The sequence below is a fragment of the Pan troglodytes genome, chromosome 15 (assembly GCF_028858775.2).
Source record: "Pan troglodytes isolate AG18354 chromosome 15, NHGRI_mPanTro3-v2.0_pri, whole genome shotgun sequence".
NCBI classification, from domain to species: domain Eukaryota; kingdom Metazoa; phylum Chordata; class Mammalia; order Primates; family Hominidae; genus Pan; species Pan troglodytes.
In genome coordinates this window covers 79,014,903-79,030,569 of record NC_072413.2, presented here as the reverse complement: position 1 = coordinate 79,030,569, position 15,667 = coordinate 79,014,903, and the positions used below count along the sequence as shown (strand labels likewise).

The following is a 15,667-nucleotide window of genomic DNA, read 5'->3' as shown; positions in this document are numbered from 1 at the left end:
CCCTGTGGAATGTTCCACTAGAGAATTGAGGTTTTCTCTTCATCTTCTTTGAAACTACGTGTCTAATTCCGTGTTACTAGACATTCCATTAAAAATGCTTCTTATTCACTCTAGTGTTCTTTTCTGATGCTTGCCTTTTTTTTTTTTTTTTTTTTTTTTTTTGCTATTTTGAGGAACTCTTCCATTTTAAAGGAACTCTTCTATTTCCTTTAAAATACACAGATGTCCAAGGCCTGGTCTAGGATAATTAAATCAGAGTTTATGAAGGATGAGTCAAATACTTTTATTTTTCAAAAGCTTCTTAGCTGATTCTAATGTGTAGGCAATGTTGAGAACAACTGACCTATAGTTTGAATTGAACCTGCCATACATATGTATATATGGTGTATATATAGGGATTATATATAGTGATATATCACTATATATATATATATATAACTATAAACTCCTTTCACTAATTATCAGAGTGCAAATTTCCAGTTCTTTGGGTGATATTTCTGTTGTCTCACTAGACTGTAAGTTCTCTGAAATGCAGAACTGTGCCTGTTTTTGGCCACTGAATCTTGAGTGCCTTTCAGAGTGCTTGGCATGTTGTCGACTCTTATTAAACAACTGAATGAATAGAAGAGTTCCTCAAAATAGCAAAAAAACATGAGCATCAGAAAAGAACACTAGAGTCAATAAGAAGCATTTTTAATGGAATGTCTAATAACATGGAATTAGACATGTAGTTTCAAAGATGAAGAGAAAACCGCAATTCTCTAGTGGAACATTCCACAGGTTGACGACATACTCCCTTAAGACTTCTCTTCATGATTTTAAATGAAGCTGAAAATTCAAGCTCCGTCTTAAACTTTGTAAGCAAAAAGTAATTCAAATAAAAGCTTCAAGTACTGAAAAAGGAAAACAGAGAAATTCCTAAATACAACTTGTCAAGAACATATAAGGAATATTTCAAATAGTTTCCTCAAATTCCATCTTGTAATGAGAATGACTAATGCAGCCAAATTCAATGACCACTTTCTATTGTGAGGTATTTCTATGACATTTGGGAAAATGAACAATTGACAGATGGTTTCCAGCCATAGCCATAGCAGAGATTCTCAACCCTGGACATGCAATTAAACTACCTGAAGGGCTTTAAAGTACACAGATGTCCAAGACCCGGTCTAGGATAATTAAATCAGAGTTTATGAGGGATGAGTCAAGTACTTTTATTTTTCAAAAGCTTCTTAGCCAATTCTAATGTGTAGGCAATGTTGAGAACCACTGACCAATAGTTTGAATTGAATCTGCCAGTAAAGTATCCTCATCGATGCAATGTTTACAAGAGGAGTGCTGATTGTTCCATTCTGTGTTTTTATCTTGGTTATTATGAGTATTATAATGGCTCTGTGCTTTCTATTTTGAATTACCCATTCTCCAAATAATTATCCTTTGATTTACCCAGTCTCTTAACCCTTTGCCTCTTGCAGATAATAACGTTATATAAATTGTTTTGATACAAATATATTTCTAACATAAAGGAAACAATGGAACAGATTGAAAGGAATTAATTTACCATGTAGAGACTGTGGGGATTTACCATGGATGAAGCTGAGCAAGCTAGCAGAGCAAGATTCATTTTTCAAGGCTGCCAACTTGTTTCCCTAAGCATCTTTTCCATTGCTCCAAATCTTCTACTGAATTTCTCAGTTAAGAAGTATGAGTCTTTCTCAAGGTTCCAGAAGGATAGTCACTCGGCCCATATTATCAAATGGAAGTTCCAGTTTCTCCAACCTAATGACACCTTTTTGTAGGGCTGTGATAGCTTGGTTGTGAAGACAACTGGCAGGAATTGTTTATTCAGGGGGATAAAAATTGTGATTCCCTGCTTACTTACCCCATTTTTACAACTAGGAAAAATCAGATCCTACTTCTTCTTTGCATTTAAACATCGTATAATCATTACAGTCACCATATGACTTATCATTCAAACTGGGATAGTTTTGTGAGTTAAAGCAAGGTGCCATTAACAATTATGCCAGAATACCAAGTGGGAATTTGAACCATCTCAGACAAACCTAGCATCATCCTACTGATCTCTTTCTTCTCCCCAAGATATATCAAATCTTTAATCATTATTCATGTATGTGTATGTGCTTTTATTCCACAAATATGTATTGAACATTCATTGTATGACAGACATCCTTCTGGACAATGACAAAACAGGCCTGTTCCCTACCTTCAAGGAACTCACAGTACTCACAGATACAGATTAATGTACAAGGTAAATGGGATTAACACAAGGTGTTAAATGCTTGATAGGGTTCAGGGACCCCTATCACTTAACCCAGACTGGAGAATCCAGCAGTCTCCCTGGGGGAAGCCTCAGTGGAGCCTTCAGATCTGCCTGGGTGTCTCCTATATCTCAGTCAACCAACCCTCTTCTTATTGCTCACCACTTTTATTTCAAATCTTCTCATCAAATTTCTAACTCTGCCACCTCCATCTTCCATCTTCTTAGATGTCCTTTAATAATTTGATAAGTCATAGAAATGTTTGAAACTTTAACACGAGAATGCCTTGAATTCCCCACCAATAAGCCTATTAGTTTACCTGCATCTGTCCCATCTTTTCCTACAACTGAGACAGCTAAGTAAAAAAGGGCTCCCTAGCAGAACCTTCAACTGCCTGTGCCCTGGGAGAAGTGTGTACTGGGGTGGAGCTTCGGGAAGTTCATTTATAGTGGGGAGGAGCCTGGCCTCTCCTGTTGTGGGGTGGTACCTGGGATTCAATCTGTGAGGCGGGAAGTGGACTAGGAGGACTCTCGCTTTGCTGAGAGTCCCTGTTTCCCTCTTTTCCTCTTTCACCCAATAAATTCTATTTTTATCACCCTTCAAAGTGTCTGTGAGCCTAATCTTTTATGGCCATGTGACAAGAACCTGGCTTTTAGCTGAACTAAGGAGAAAGTCCTACAACATGACTTCCTCGTTATGATGTAAAAAGTGACCATCTTCCTCTAGAAGGCCAATCCCTCTATTTGGATCTCATCCCCTCCTGCCTCTTCAGGGACCACATGCTCTTAAAATTGTTCTTTCTTCACTCTCTTTAGCTTCTCCCTCTCTGCGGATGCCTCCTCCTGGTCCCAGTTACACCCAGTTGTTTGTGACTTTCAATCTCTACCTGAATCTCTCCCCTGAGTGCCCCCATATACCCAGAACTTCCAATCCTCTTTACTCTAATTTACTTTTTTCCCCATGTACTTATTTCCTTCTAAATTAGTATCTAATTTACTTATTTATTGTGTTTTTGGTTCATTGTCTATCTCCTCCCATTCAAATGGAAACTCCATGGGGACATGGATCTTTGTCTGTTTGTTCCCTGATGTATCCCCAGCTCTCAGAGCAGTGATTGGCACATAGTAGGGGCTGAACAAATATTTATCAAATGAATGAAAAAATTCTGTCTGTGTCCTGATGTGTACTCAATATAACTGCACCTCAAATGCCATATGCCCCAAATTGAATTCCTAACATACCCCCGACCCTCCACAGCAAATATACAAAACACTTCTCTGCCTAAATGAATGTGCCGATCAACCACACAGATGTCCTAATCAGAAACTTGATCAGCCCTCCCTTATTTATGTCTCAAATCTCTATCCTTTTTCATTATCCCCACTCAATGATCATCCTTCAATTTGCCATCCCCTGTACTTTGGGCACTGCATCAGCCTCTTCACTAGCTTCCTGCCTACAGCCTTGCTCCACTTCCACCCCTCACTCCACTACGTAGCCAAGGGAATGTTTCTCAAATGAAAATCTGACCATTTCTCTTGCCTGCTTAAAACCATTGAATGGCTCAGCCCTTAGGGAAGATTTTAAACTCCTTCACATGATTTACAAGACCCTGTACTAACTTAGACCTAGGTTTTATTTTTTTCTACTGCCCACCTCCCTGCCTAAGCTCTACCCCCAAGAAACTTATTATATTTCAATTCTTCAGAAAGCCCAGGCTTTTCCCTTCTGCTTTTTGCTATATAATGCAGATCACAGGTCAGGTGCTATTTTTTTTTTTCAGGAAGTCTTCCCCAACTCCTCTCCCTGCTCCTGTGTAGGTAATAGACCTCTTATGTGAGTTTCCATATCACCCAATAACTGACCCCATCATGATACTCATCACTCTCTTGGAATAAAACTGAACTGCTGTGAGTTTTGTCTACGGTTGTGTACGGAACACCTAGCAAAGTGCCAGGCACAAAGTAGGGCTCAATAAATATCTGGTGAATGAATGAAGTAATGGCCAAGCTGTTGGGACATGCAAACAGAGACACCAAATAGGCGGTTGTATAAGGTAGATGAGGGAAAAGGAAGAGCTAAAGGAGAATTCAAGGTTTTTAGCTTATAGGATGCTACAGTGGTGCTGTTAAAAGAGAAGGAAGAGCTTGGGAGGAAGATGATGTGTTTATTTTGGATATGCTGGTTTTGAAGAGCCTGTGGGACATCCAAGTGGTAATATTTGGAAATTAGCTGTATTAGGAAATAGTGCAGCCCAAGGAATGGGAGTGTTTACTCAAGGAGAGTGGGGCATAGAGGAATTAGAACAAAATATACAAAGAAAGAGCTGGTAATTAAGTAGCTGGCAAAAATAAAATAGGAAGTCAGAAAAGGAGACTAAGGAAGAGTAGCCAGCTGAGACAAGAAGAGGAATGAGAGAGGAATATCAAGGAAAACAAAGAGGCAAGAATTTGAAAGAGGAAGGACTTGTTAGCAACATAAAAAACTGCAGAGATGTTCAGTAGGATGGTCTGTCAGCCTCAGCACTGCTGACATTTTGGACTAGATAATTCTGTTGTGGGGACTGTCCTATGAACTGTAGAATGTTCAGCAGCAACCTTCACTTTTACCCACTAGGTGCCAGTAGCAGCCCCCTCTCTAGTGAGCATTTAGCAACCAAAAATGCTAAATGCTTCTAGGGGTAGAGTCGTCTGTGGTTGAGAACTACTGAAATGACAGAAACACTAACAAAATGGCCACGGAGTGAGTACATTTGGCCAAAAACTGTACAGGTTGCTTCTGGTTATATTATTTCGCATGCCTGAACTATCTGGATTGCCTGTCAAAATCAATTAAATGAAATAAAGACCTGCTTCATTTCATTCACTCTTTGTCAACCCAATATGGAAAATCCCTTTTCTCCTTACTGTAAGTGGATAGCAATTCAATTTTTAAGGTTTAGAATTATTTTTAATTCTCTTTTAACGTGAGAGATCTGAAACCACTGGCTACGTTTATAACAAAATGTAAATATTTGTATTAGTAGTGAAAGGTGATTCAAGACTTGGTGACTAGGACAGATGGATGTTTGTCTATCTGTATATATGTTTACTTTATAAACTACGGGATGTTTATAGGAGAGATTTACAGCTAAGGTTTTGCCATATTCCAAGATATATTAAAATACATCGAGAATTATGAACTGCTCAAAATCAAATGAATTTAAATTTGATTTAGGTTTTAAAAAATCATGTAGGAATTAGGGAGTAGAGATATAGCAAAATGAAATAAAAATCATGTACATAAAATTGTCATATACATTGAAAATATAACTGCCATTGATTTATGCAAGTATAATACCAAGTATTTTTCTTGATAGAACACGTTTAGAGAATAACATATCACAAGTGCAAACTTTTCTTTATATTAAAAAAACTTACATTCTGGAAATATTGGGCAGATTAGAAAATGCATGACTTGGAATAGTTCTCAGGTGAGTCTCAATAAGCTTCCTGTGAAAATAACAGTTACATAATTAGAGTTTTAATCATTGGGCTTTTCTAATAATTCACCTTAATTATAAAAACACATTATTAAAAAGCATGACAGTTTTCACAATATGTTGGCTGATACATAATCAACAAAAATAATACTCAACAAACATACCAAAGAACCATATGTACACATTTTTTTCTCCCAATAAGAATTGTTAGATTCAGATGCAGAAAGTAAATCATCAGACTTCATCTATGAATTAGCAGTAAACTAATATGTCTTGCCTCACATCACACTTTATTTGTTAACTGAAGGGCAATATTTTTTGGGGGGTCTTTTTATTAAATTGAAAAATCATGATTATTTTATCTTTTAATTTAGGTTTGGGGGTACATGTGCAGATTTGTTATATAGGTAAACTGGTGTCAGGGTTTTTTTTGTACTGATTATTTCATCACTCAGGTACTAAGCCTAGTACCCAATAGTTATTTTTTTTCTGCTCCTTTCCCTCCTCCCACCCTCTGCCTTCAAGCAGGCCCCAGTGTCTGTTTGTTCTCTTTGTGTCCATGAGTTCTCATCATTTAGCTCTCACTTATAAGTGAGAACATGTGGTATTTGGTTTTCTGTTCCTCTGTTAGTTTGCGGAGGATAATGGCCTCCAGCTCCATCCAAGTCCCTGAAAAGGACATAATCTTGTTCTTTTTTACAACTGCATAATATTCCATGGTATATATGTACCACATTTTCTTTATCCAATCTGTCACTGATGGGCATTTAGGTTGATTCCATGTTTTTGCTATTGTGAAAAGTGCTACAATGAACATTCGTGTGAACAACATAATATATTGTATTATGTATGTTAAGACTACTGAATTTATAGCATGTACTTTTCAATGGAAATGCCTTGGAATGCTATCAGAATATACATTAAGTACATCTTTAAAAGAATTAAATGCATGTTTTAAATCTTAAGGATTAAAAATAGTAGCATGGTTACTACCTTCTTGCACAAGTAAAAGTCTCTTCAATCATATCTTGATCTTATCATCTACATGCTGCAGTCTGGAAATAACTGACTGGCAAGGAGCAAATTCTTCCTCAGAATCTTAAGACATCTTTGTTGGATTTGCACCTTAAAGGTGTGACTTTTCCTCCAGTTTGCTTTTTTGGAGACTCTTCAGAAGGTGGAGACTGTTCTCATCATACATAATGAAACACCTTCATGCATTCCAGTATGCCTCTCCACCTAGGCAGTCCATTTTTTGAGTTACGCTCTTTACTATAGTTACTACTTGAGAATCTTGTATGGAAAACAGTGTGCATAGTGTATTAACCTGGCAAAAAGACAATGCCTCAGCATACTACTTAGCTTCTCCTTGTGTCTGTTTTTGCCATTTAATCACACTGGTAATCACACATCATCCAGTTAGTACCTCATTTATAGATAGTAGAATAACATTGTGTATTTTTTCTTCTCTAAGCTGAGGGGTTACTTTTCAACAATGTATTTCCTTGGTCTATGCTTTCTTTGAAGTATTCATTTTTGCAACTATTAAAATATATCTGTAACTTGCCTAATCAAAGCATCAGAAAGACCAAATTAGTTGGTAAAATCATCTATTAAAATGGAGGGAGGGAGGTGATGTGAATGTCAAAAGAGTAAATCTGCAACTCTTCCCAACCTCTGGTGTTTTGTCATGAAGCCCAATGTTGCCTTAATATTATTTCAGAAATTCAGGTCCCATAAATTACTTGTTCTCCTTTGAAGGTCTCCCACTTATATTTCCTTAATTGAGTTATCCGGATTCTGAAGCTAAAAAGATATGAGAAGAACAAGTCATTCTACCAAAATCTCTGTGTAAAATTGGGCCATGCCAAAGGAAAACAAAAGATACACACCTGTTGAGTATCACCCAAGGCGATTGAGTTTAAGCTCAAAGATAGTCTTACTCATAGAGCTGTCGTAAGGCAAACATTTTGTGGGCACACCTTCGGTAAGATTGTAGGTAATATGGGTCTAAACTGTAACCTTCACTGACTAAAAGTTTTTGAGTTTAGCCCGTGTTCAAAAGTAAATAACATATATAAAATTAAATAGGAAACTAGAATAAGATTATAATGGTTTCTAAGAAATTGACTTGGAACAGAAATAGCATCTAAGTGCAATTTGATAGCCTTTGCGCTAAAGGTTCAAATAATGTTTCTATTCTTTCCTGAAGTATGAGTTTCTGAAATATATAATACCTGTTTCTTGAATTCTCTCTCTCTTTTACACACATACGGTTCTGAACAAAGATCTTTTTCCCACTATTGAGTTAGTTGTGGCATAAGGTGTTTTAAAAGAAAAAAATATTTGAAATGCTAATGTTTTGCTTAATTCCACAAACAAGATATTTTTCCCAGCCAGATTTTTTTTTACCAAAGAAAGCTCATCAATATATATAGACCAATAAGGATTATGTGTCTCAGAGCATCTGTCTTAGTAATAATACAATATGCACAGTAAATCAAACAAAATTGAAGTTGTGGGTGCTAGCAATCAGCCTGAGATAAAAATAATGTCTCCTTGTTGAATAAATTCAGTTAATATCATGATTATAACACATGCTGGAACAAAATACTGATTTCAATAATGTTAAATGAATTATTAGAATGACAACTAGTTGTATAGATTGCCAAATTCAATTGCAATTTAACAGTTCATACATTTTGCCTGGATATTTTCATAGTAATGTGCACATAATCTAAAAAAATACATAATTGAGTTTGTGTAAATTTTGTTGACTTTTGGTATAAATTGTCTTGGTTGCCTCTCTAAAATTCATCATATTAGCTTAAGCTCCCTTTTAATTTCTTTCCTGGCTTTTAACATGTGATTAGTTTGATTGAGCTTATGAAAACATTTAAAAGGAGTTTTCTTCTAAGGTATCTATTTCCCTTCAAATAAAGAACAAAAATAATTAGTGAGGGCATGGCATCTAGGAAATTAAATAAAGACATCATATTTATTTAGAGAGCATCTGCTCCATTTTTCCCTAATAGTTCAACCTTACAATAAGGGTTGTGGAGAAAATTTATTGTAATATGTGGATGCCTCATGACCCCCAGACACATGTGCTCCGGCATGTGCATAACCTTTGTGGAGGTTTTGTGGTTGTTTTGATTTGCAGTAGTTTTGTGGCTAGAGTTAATTTATAGAATGTTTGTCATCTATCTGTTTTTATCCCTCCATCTAGGGGCAAGGGGCTGGATGTTCTTTCTATTATCTACCTTTTCAAGAGAAGGCCTTTTAATCAAAGAATCTTGTGATATTGTGATTACTGCTTTAAATGCAAATGAAAGAAAAAACACCAAGTGAATGTGTTTATTTTATAGAAATATTTTATTTTAATTTCAGAATACATTTTGAATATTTATGGAAAAGGCAAAGTACACATCTACATGTGTATTCTTTTGACAAAAATATTAGAAAATCTTCAAAGTGCTTCACTTTTGTCCAAAGAATTTGCATCACAATAGAATTTGTTTCTAATGAAAATATGCTAGGTACGGAAGAGGCTGTTTTTTATTTGCCTTTGATAATTCACAATAAGAAGACAATGATGATTCTTTCTAAAATATGACAAAAAAACCTCACCTCATACAAATAGTACATCTATTTACTATTAATGATTAAGGCATCATATGTAACTCACTGGGAAAATAGTTCACAGCTATAGTCTTGTATCCTATGTGGAGAATGCACGTTTTATGGTTAAAGAAGTTGGCTTCAAGATATAGAAATTATGTGAGAGAAAAGATACAAGCTGAGTTTGCAATTTCAATTTGTTTTTCTGTGATTTCTTTAATCAAGAATGACCATTGGAGATATGACAAATGTTTCCTTTGGGCCTTGCTGAGGCAAGATTTATATCTGTCAAATGTCTGCCTTAGGAAAATATAATGTAAAAATTGACATGCATGTAAACCATGACTGACTGACTTGCAGATTTTGCAGGTAGAACCCAGTTTTAAGTACTCTCTTTTTGGTTCTTGCAGTAGCAATGGGGGAGAGAAATATGGTTAATGTAAAGAGAGCTGACAGTTCTTTGTTCCAAACAAGAGCAGTTGGTGCAATTAAACTTTTCACAGTAATCTTGCATGATACTAGGCTTAGTTGACTGAAATTTCATCAACATGTAAATCCAATCAACATTCCAACATCTTGTTTCTTACACAGTTTCTGGAATCTTAAACACATAGCTTGTGTTGCATATGTGCATATGTAGGTGTGGGTTCTAACACATTTCTCACTATAGCCCCTACCTCATGACCATGTCTGAATTGTACTGAGTTGAGGAGGCTGGCTGATCTTCTTTGCCGTGGCAGAGACTGTGTGGTCCAGAAACACCAAACTTCCCACTTGTGTGTCCTATTTGCCTCCTGGCAAACAGGCTGAGAGTATTTTGTGATTCTGCGTGTTTGTTTAATATCAATGTCATCTTCATCTTAAGGGCCTCTTGTTGTATTAACCACCTGTGTCAATCAATCAGCCAGTATTTCACTGAGGTGTACCAAGTATATTTCACTGAACTATTCTATGTGAGTATAGAAAGTATTCATAGTAGAAAAAGAGGGAATTGGTAAAAATAATCCAGATTTTTTATATTGTGAAGTTGTGGATTACAAATTAGGCAATATTAATACAATTTAATGTGACATTTATCACTTGCCTTGTGTTCTTATTTTGGTGAGAATAAATCCTTTTTTCTTTTCTTTTTTCTTTTTGAGATGGAGTTTCACTCTTGTCACCCAGGCTGGAGCGCAGTGGTGCAATCTTGGCTCACTGCAACCTCTGCCTCTGGGGTTCAAGCGATTCTCCTGCCTCAGCCTCCTGAGTAGCTGGTATTACAGGCACCCACCACCACACCCAACTAATTTTTGTTTTTTCAGTAGAGACGGGGTTTCACCATGTTGACCAGGCTGGTCTCAAACTCCTGACCTCAAGTAATCCACCTGCCTTGGCCTCCCAAAGTGCTGGGATTACAGGTGTGAGCCACTGCACCCAGCCAAGAATAAATTTTCATTGGTGAATTTGTTTTACTGTTGTGCATTAAGAAAATACTCTGTGGCAAACTGTGAAAGAATACAGCAAGCATAGGATTTAAAATCAGGGGTGTAGACCCACAAGGATCATGCAGTTAAACACTTGGGACTATTTGCATATAGACTATTTTTTAAAATAAAATAATTTTAACTTGTCATTCTCTTGTGTTTTGTATTTTGGGTGGTATAGTAAATTTTAGTCAGTGTTGCTGCTAAATTATTTACAAATGATACAAAAATATCAGGTGATATGATGTCTACAATGCAAGGTGTGACACTGCAGCTGAAATAGAATGGCATACTGGCCAGAATCCAAGTGGATTTGTGAGTTATTATGTAGGGTCAAACAGAGTTTCGATTTGGGCTTTTTTTGTGTGTGATCCGAACCCCAGAAAATCAAGCAATAGCTTGATAAGTTTGACTTATGGAAATTGCTCAGCTTAGGCCATCTGGGAGAGAGTTGTCTATTCACAAGTATTGGTTTAGGTCTCCAAATTGTTGAAAATATTAAATTTGGTTTCATTTCATTATTTAGCATAATTTTTTGTATTGAAACTATTTTTCACAGTTCTTTATTAAGGCATACTTTACGCCCAGTGAGATGCACAAGTCTACAATGCATATTTATATACTTCGGTGTATATAAGTATACTTATACTTTACATATATGTATGCATATATGTACACATAAACCCATGAGACCAGTGCCTGGATCAAAATATAAAATATTTCCATCATCCCGAAAGTTTCCTGTGTAGTTTTCCAATCAGGAATTGTATTAGTTCATTTTCACGCTACTGATAAAGACATACCCGAGACTGGGAAGAAAAAGAGGTTTAATGGACTTACAGTACCATGTGGCTAAGGAAGCCTCATAATCATGGCAGAAGTCAAGGAGGAGCAAGTCATGTCTTACATGGATGGCAGCAGGTAATGAGAGAGAGCTTGTGCAGGGAAACTCCCATCTTTAAAATCATCGGATTTCATGAGGCTTATTCACTATCATGAGAACAGCACAGGAAAGACCTGCTCCCATGATTCAATTCCCTCCCACTGAGTCCCTCCCACAACATGTGGGAACTCAAGATTTGGGTGGGGACACAGCCAAACCATATCATTCCACCCTGGCTCCTCCCAAATCTCATGTCCTTATGTTTCAAAACCAATCATGCCTCCCCAACAGTCTCCCAAAGTCTTAACTCATTTCAGCATTAACTCAAAAGTCCACAGTCCAAAGTCTCATCTGAGACAAGGCAAGTCCCTTCAACCTATGAGCCTGTAAAATCAAAAGCAAGCTAGTTACTTCCTAGATACAATGCAGATACAAGTATTGGGTAAATACAGCCATTCCAAATGGGAGAAATTGGCCAAAACAAAGGGGCTACAAGTCCAAAAAGTCAGCAAGTCTGAAATACAGCAGGACAGTCAAATGTTAAAGCTCCAAAACGATCTCCTTTGACTCCATGTCTCACATCCAGGTCACACTGATGCAAGGGTTGAGTTCCCATGGTGTTGGACAGCTCTGCCCCTGTGGCTTTACAGGGTACAGCCTCCCTCTCAGCTGCTTTCATGGGCTAGTGTTGAGTGTCTGTAGATTTTCCAGGTGCATGGTGCAAGTGGTCTGTGGATCTACCATTCCAGGGTCTGGGGGATGGTGGCCCTCTTCTCACAGTTCCACTAGGCAGTACCTCAGTGAGGACTCTGTGTGGGGGTGGCCACCCCAAATTTCCCTTCTGCACTGCCTTAGCAGAGATTCTTCATGAGTGCCTCACCCCTGCAGCAAACTTCTGCCTGGACATCCAGGCATTTCCATATATCCTTTGAAATCTAAGAGGAGGTTCCCAAACCTCAATTCTTGACTTCTGTGTACCCACAGGCTCTATACCATGTGGAAGCTGCCAAGGCTTGGGGCTTGCATCCTCTGAAGCCATGGTCTGAGCTGTATCTTGGCCCCTTTTAGTCACAGCTGGAGCAGCTGGGATGCAGGGTACTAAGTCCCTAGAGTGCACACAGCAGAGGGAAACTAGGCCCAGCCCACGATGCCATTTTTTTCCTCCTAGGCCTCTATGTCTGTGATGAAAGGGGCTGCCACAAAGTTCTCTGACATGCCCTGGAGACATTTTTCCCATTGTCTTGGGGATTAACATTCAGCTCCTCATTACTCATGCAATTTTCTGCAGCTGGCTTGAATTTCTCCTCAGAAAATGGGATTTTCTTTTCTGTTGCATTGTCAGGCTGCGAATTTTTTGAACTTTTATGCTTGGTTTCCTTTTTAAAACTGAATGCCTTTAACAGCACCCAAGTCACATCTTGAATGCTTTGATGCTTAGAAATTTCTTCCACCAGACATATAGAGATATATACCCTAATCATCTCTCTCAAGTTCAAAGTTCCACAAATCTCTAGGGCAAGGGCAAAATGCTGCCAGTCTCTTTGCTAAAACATAACAAGAGTCACCTTTGCTCCAGTTCCCAACAAGTTCCTCATCTCCATCTGAGACCATCTCAGCCTAGATTTCATTGTCCGTATCATTGTCAGCATTTTGGTCAAAGCATTCAACAAGTCTCTAGGAAGTTCCAAACTTTCCCACATTTTCCTGTTTTCTTCTGAGCCCTCGAAACTGCTCTAGCCTCTGCCTGTTACCCAGTTCCAAAGTCGCTTCCACATTTCAGGTATGTTTTCAGCAGCAACCCATTCCCAGTACCAATTTACTGTATTAATCCATTTTCACACTGCTAATAAAGACATACCCAAGACTGGGAAGAAAAAGAGGTTTAATGGACTTGCAGTTCACATGGCTGAAGAGGCCTCACAATCATGGCGGAAGGCAAGGAGGAGCAAGTCACATCTTACATGGATGGCAGCAGGCAAAGAGAGACAACTTGTGAAGGGAAACTCCTGTTTTTAAAACCATCAGATCTTGTGAGACTTATTCACTATCATGAAGACAGCACAGGAAAGACCTGCTCTCATGACTCAATTATTTCCCACCAGGTCCCTCCCACAACATGTGGGAATTCAAGATGAGATTTGAGTGGGGACACAGTCAAACTATATCAGTAATCCTGCTCTTCTATAGGATAACTACTATTCTGACTTCTATCATCACAGATTGCTTGTTTATTAACTTCACATAAATAATCAAAAATCAGCCACTTTTCTGCCTTGCTTCTTTTGTTCAACATAATGTTTCTGAGACAAATCTATGTTATTACATGTATCAGTAGTGATTTTTATTGCTAATTATGAATATGCATTTTTTTGTTCATTCTCTAGTTGATGGTTGTTTCTAGTTTGGGGCTATTATGAAGAAAGCTGCTATGAAGAACATCCATGTACAAATCATTTTATGGACACACATACTCTTTGCTCTTGGGTAAATATCTAGGAATATGATTTATGGATCATAGGTAAGTGTATACTTAACTATCACAAAAACGTCCAGTTTCCAAAGTGATTGTAACATGTTCACTCATACCAGTGATGTATAGGAGTTCCAGTCAACTCTACATCCTCACCAACACCTGGTGTTATCAGTGTTTTAACTTGTAGTCACACAAGTAGGTATGTTTCCATCAGCATTCTTGATTGGTATTTGTAATTTGCTAAATGATTTGGAGAAATGCACAGCTAAGTTAAAAATGTCTATTTGTGTACACAAGTATAATGCTTAATTTTATGTGTTAGCTTGATTGGGTCATGGGATATGAAGATATTTGCTTAAACATTATTTCGTGTTGTGTCTGTGAGGATGTTTCTGGATGAGATTGACATTTGAATTGGTAAACTCAATAAAGCAGCTTGCCCTTCCCAATGTGAATGGGCCTCATCCAATCAATTGAAGGCTCAGTAAGAAAAATTATTTATCTCTGCTTGTCTTTAAGCTGGGACATCAATTTTCTTTGCTTTCAGACTTGGACTAAATTCTACACCACAGGCTCTCCTGGTTCTCAGGCCATTGGATTCAAACCAGAATTTATACCATCAGCTCTCTTGGTTCTCAGGACTTTCAACTTTGACTGATACTATACCTTTGGCTCTCCTGGCTCTTCAGTTTTCCAACTGCTTATCTTGAGCCTCTTAGCCTCCATAATCATGTGAACCAATTCTTTACAGTACAAATCTCTCTCCCTCTCCCTCTCCCCTCCCTCAGCCCCCTAAATTTGTTAGAACTGATGAATAAAATTCAGTAAAGTAGGTTACAAAATCAACATACAAAATTTAGTAGTGTTTCTATATGGTAACAATGAACTATCTGAAAAAAATTAAGAAAACAATTCCATTTGCAATAGCTATAAAAAATAAGATACTCTGGAGTAAATTTAACCAAGGAGGAGAAGAACCTATACACTGAAAACTATAAAACATTGATAAAAGAAATTGAAGACACAAAGAAATGGAAAGATATTCTGTGTTCATGAATTGGAAGAATTAATATTGTTAAAATGTCTATACTACCCAAAGTGATCTCCAGATTCAGTGCAATCCTATCAAAATTCCAATGTCATTTTTCACAGAAATAGAACAATCTTAAAATTTGAATGGAGCCACAATAGATCCTGAATAACCAAAGCAATCTTGAGCAAAAATAACAAAGGTTAAGGCATTAAACTACCTGATTGCAAAATACATCACAAAGTTATAGTAACCAAAACTGCAGGGTACTGCCATAAAAACAGACACATCAATGAATCGAATAGGGTAGAGAGTCCCCAGATAAACGCACATCTCTATGGTCAATTGATTTTCAACAAAGGTGCCAAGAACACACAATGAGGAAAGAACAGTCTCTTCAATAAATGGTGTTAGAAAAAGTGGCTATCCACATG

General features: G+C 37.4%; 1 protein-coding gene across 4 annotated transcripts in view; it reads right to left on the bottom strand.

The window, feature by feature from the left end:
* TSHR (thyroid stimulating hormone receptor) overlaps nucleotides 1-15,667 on the bottom strand; it is a 189,741-nt gene that overhangs the window by 77,183 nt on the left and 96,891 nt on the right. For all 4 annotated transcript variants that reach the window (XM_063793858.1, XM_510100.6, XM_009428236.4 and 1 more), the window contains one exon: nucleotides 5,699-5,770. In XM_063793858.1, coding sequence (XP_063649928.1) covers nucleotides 5,699-5,770 — 72 coding nt within the window. The remainder of the gene's footprint in view (nucleotides 1-5,698; nucleotides 5,771-15,667) is intronic.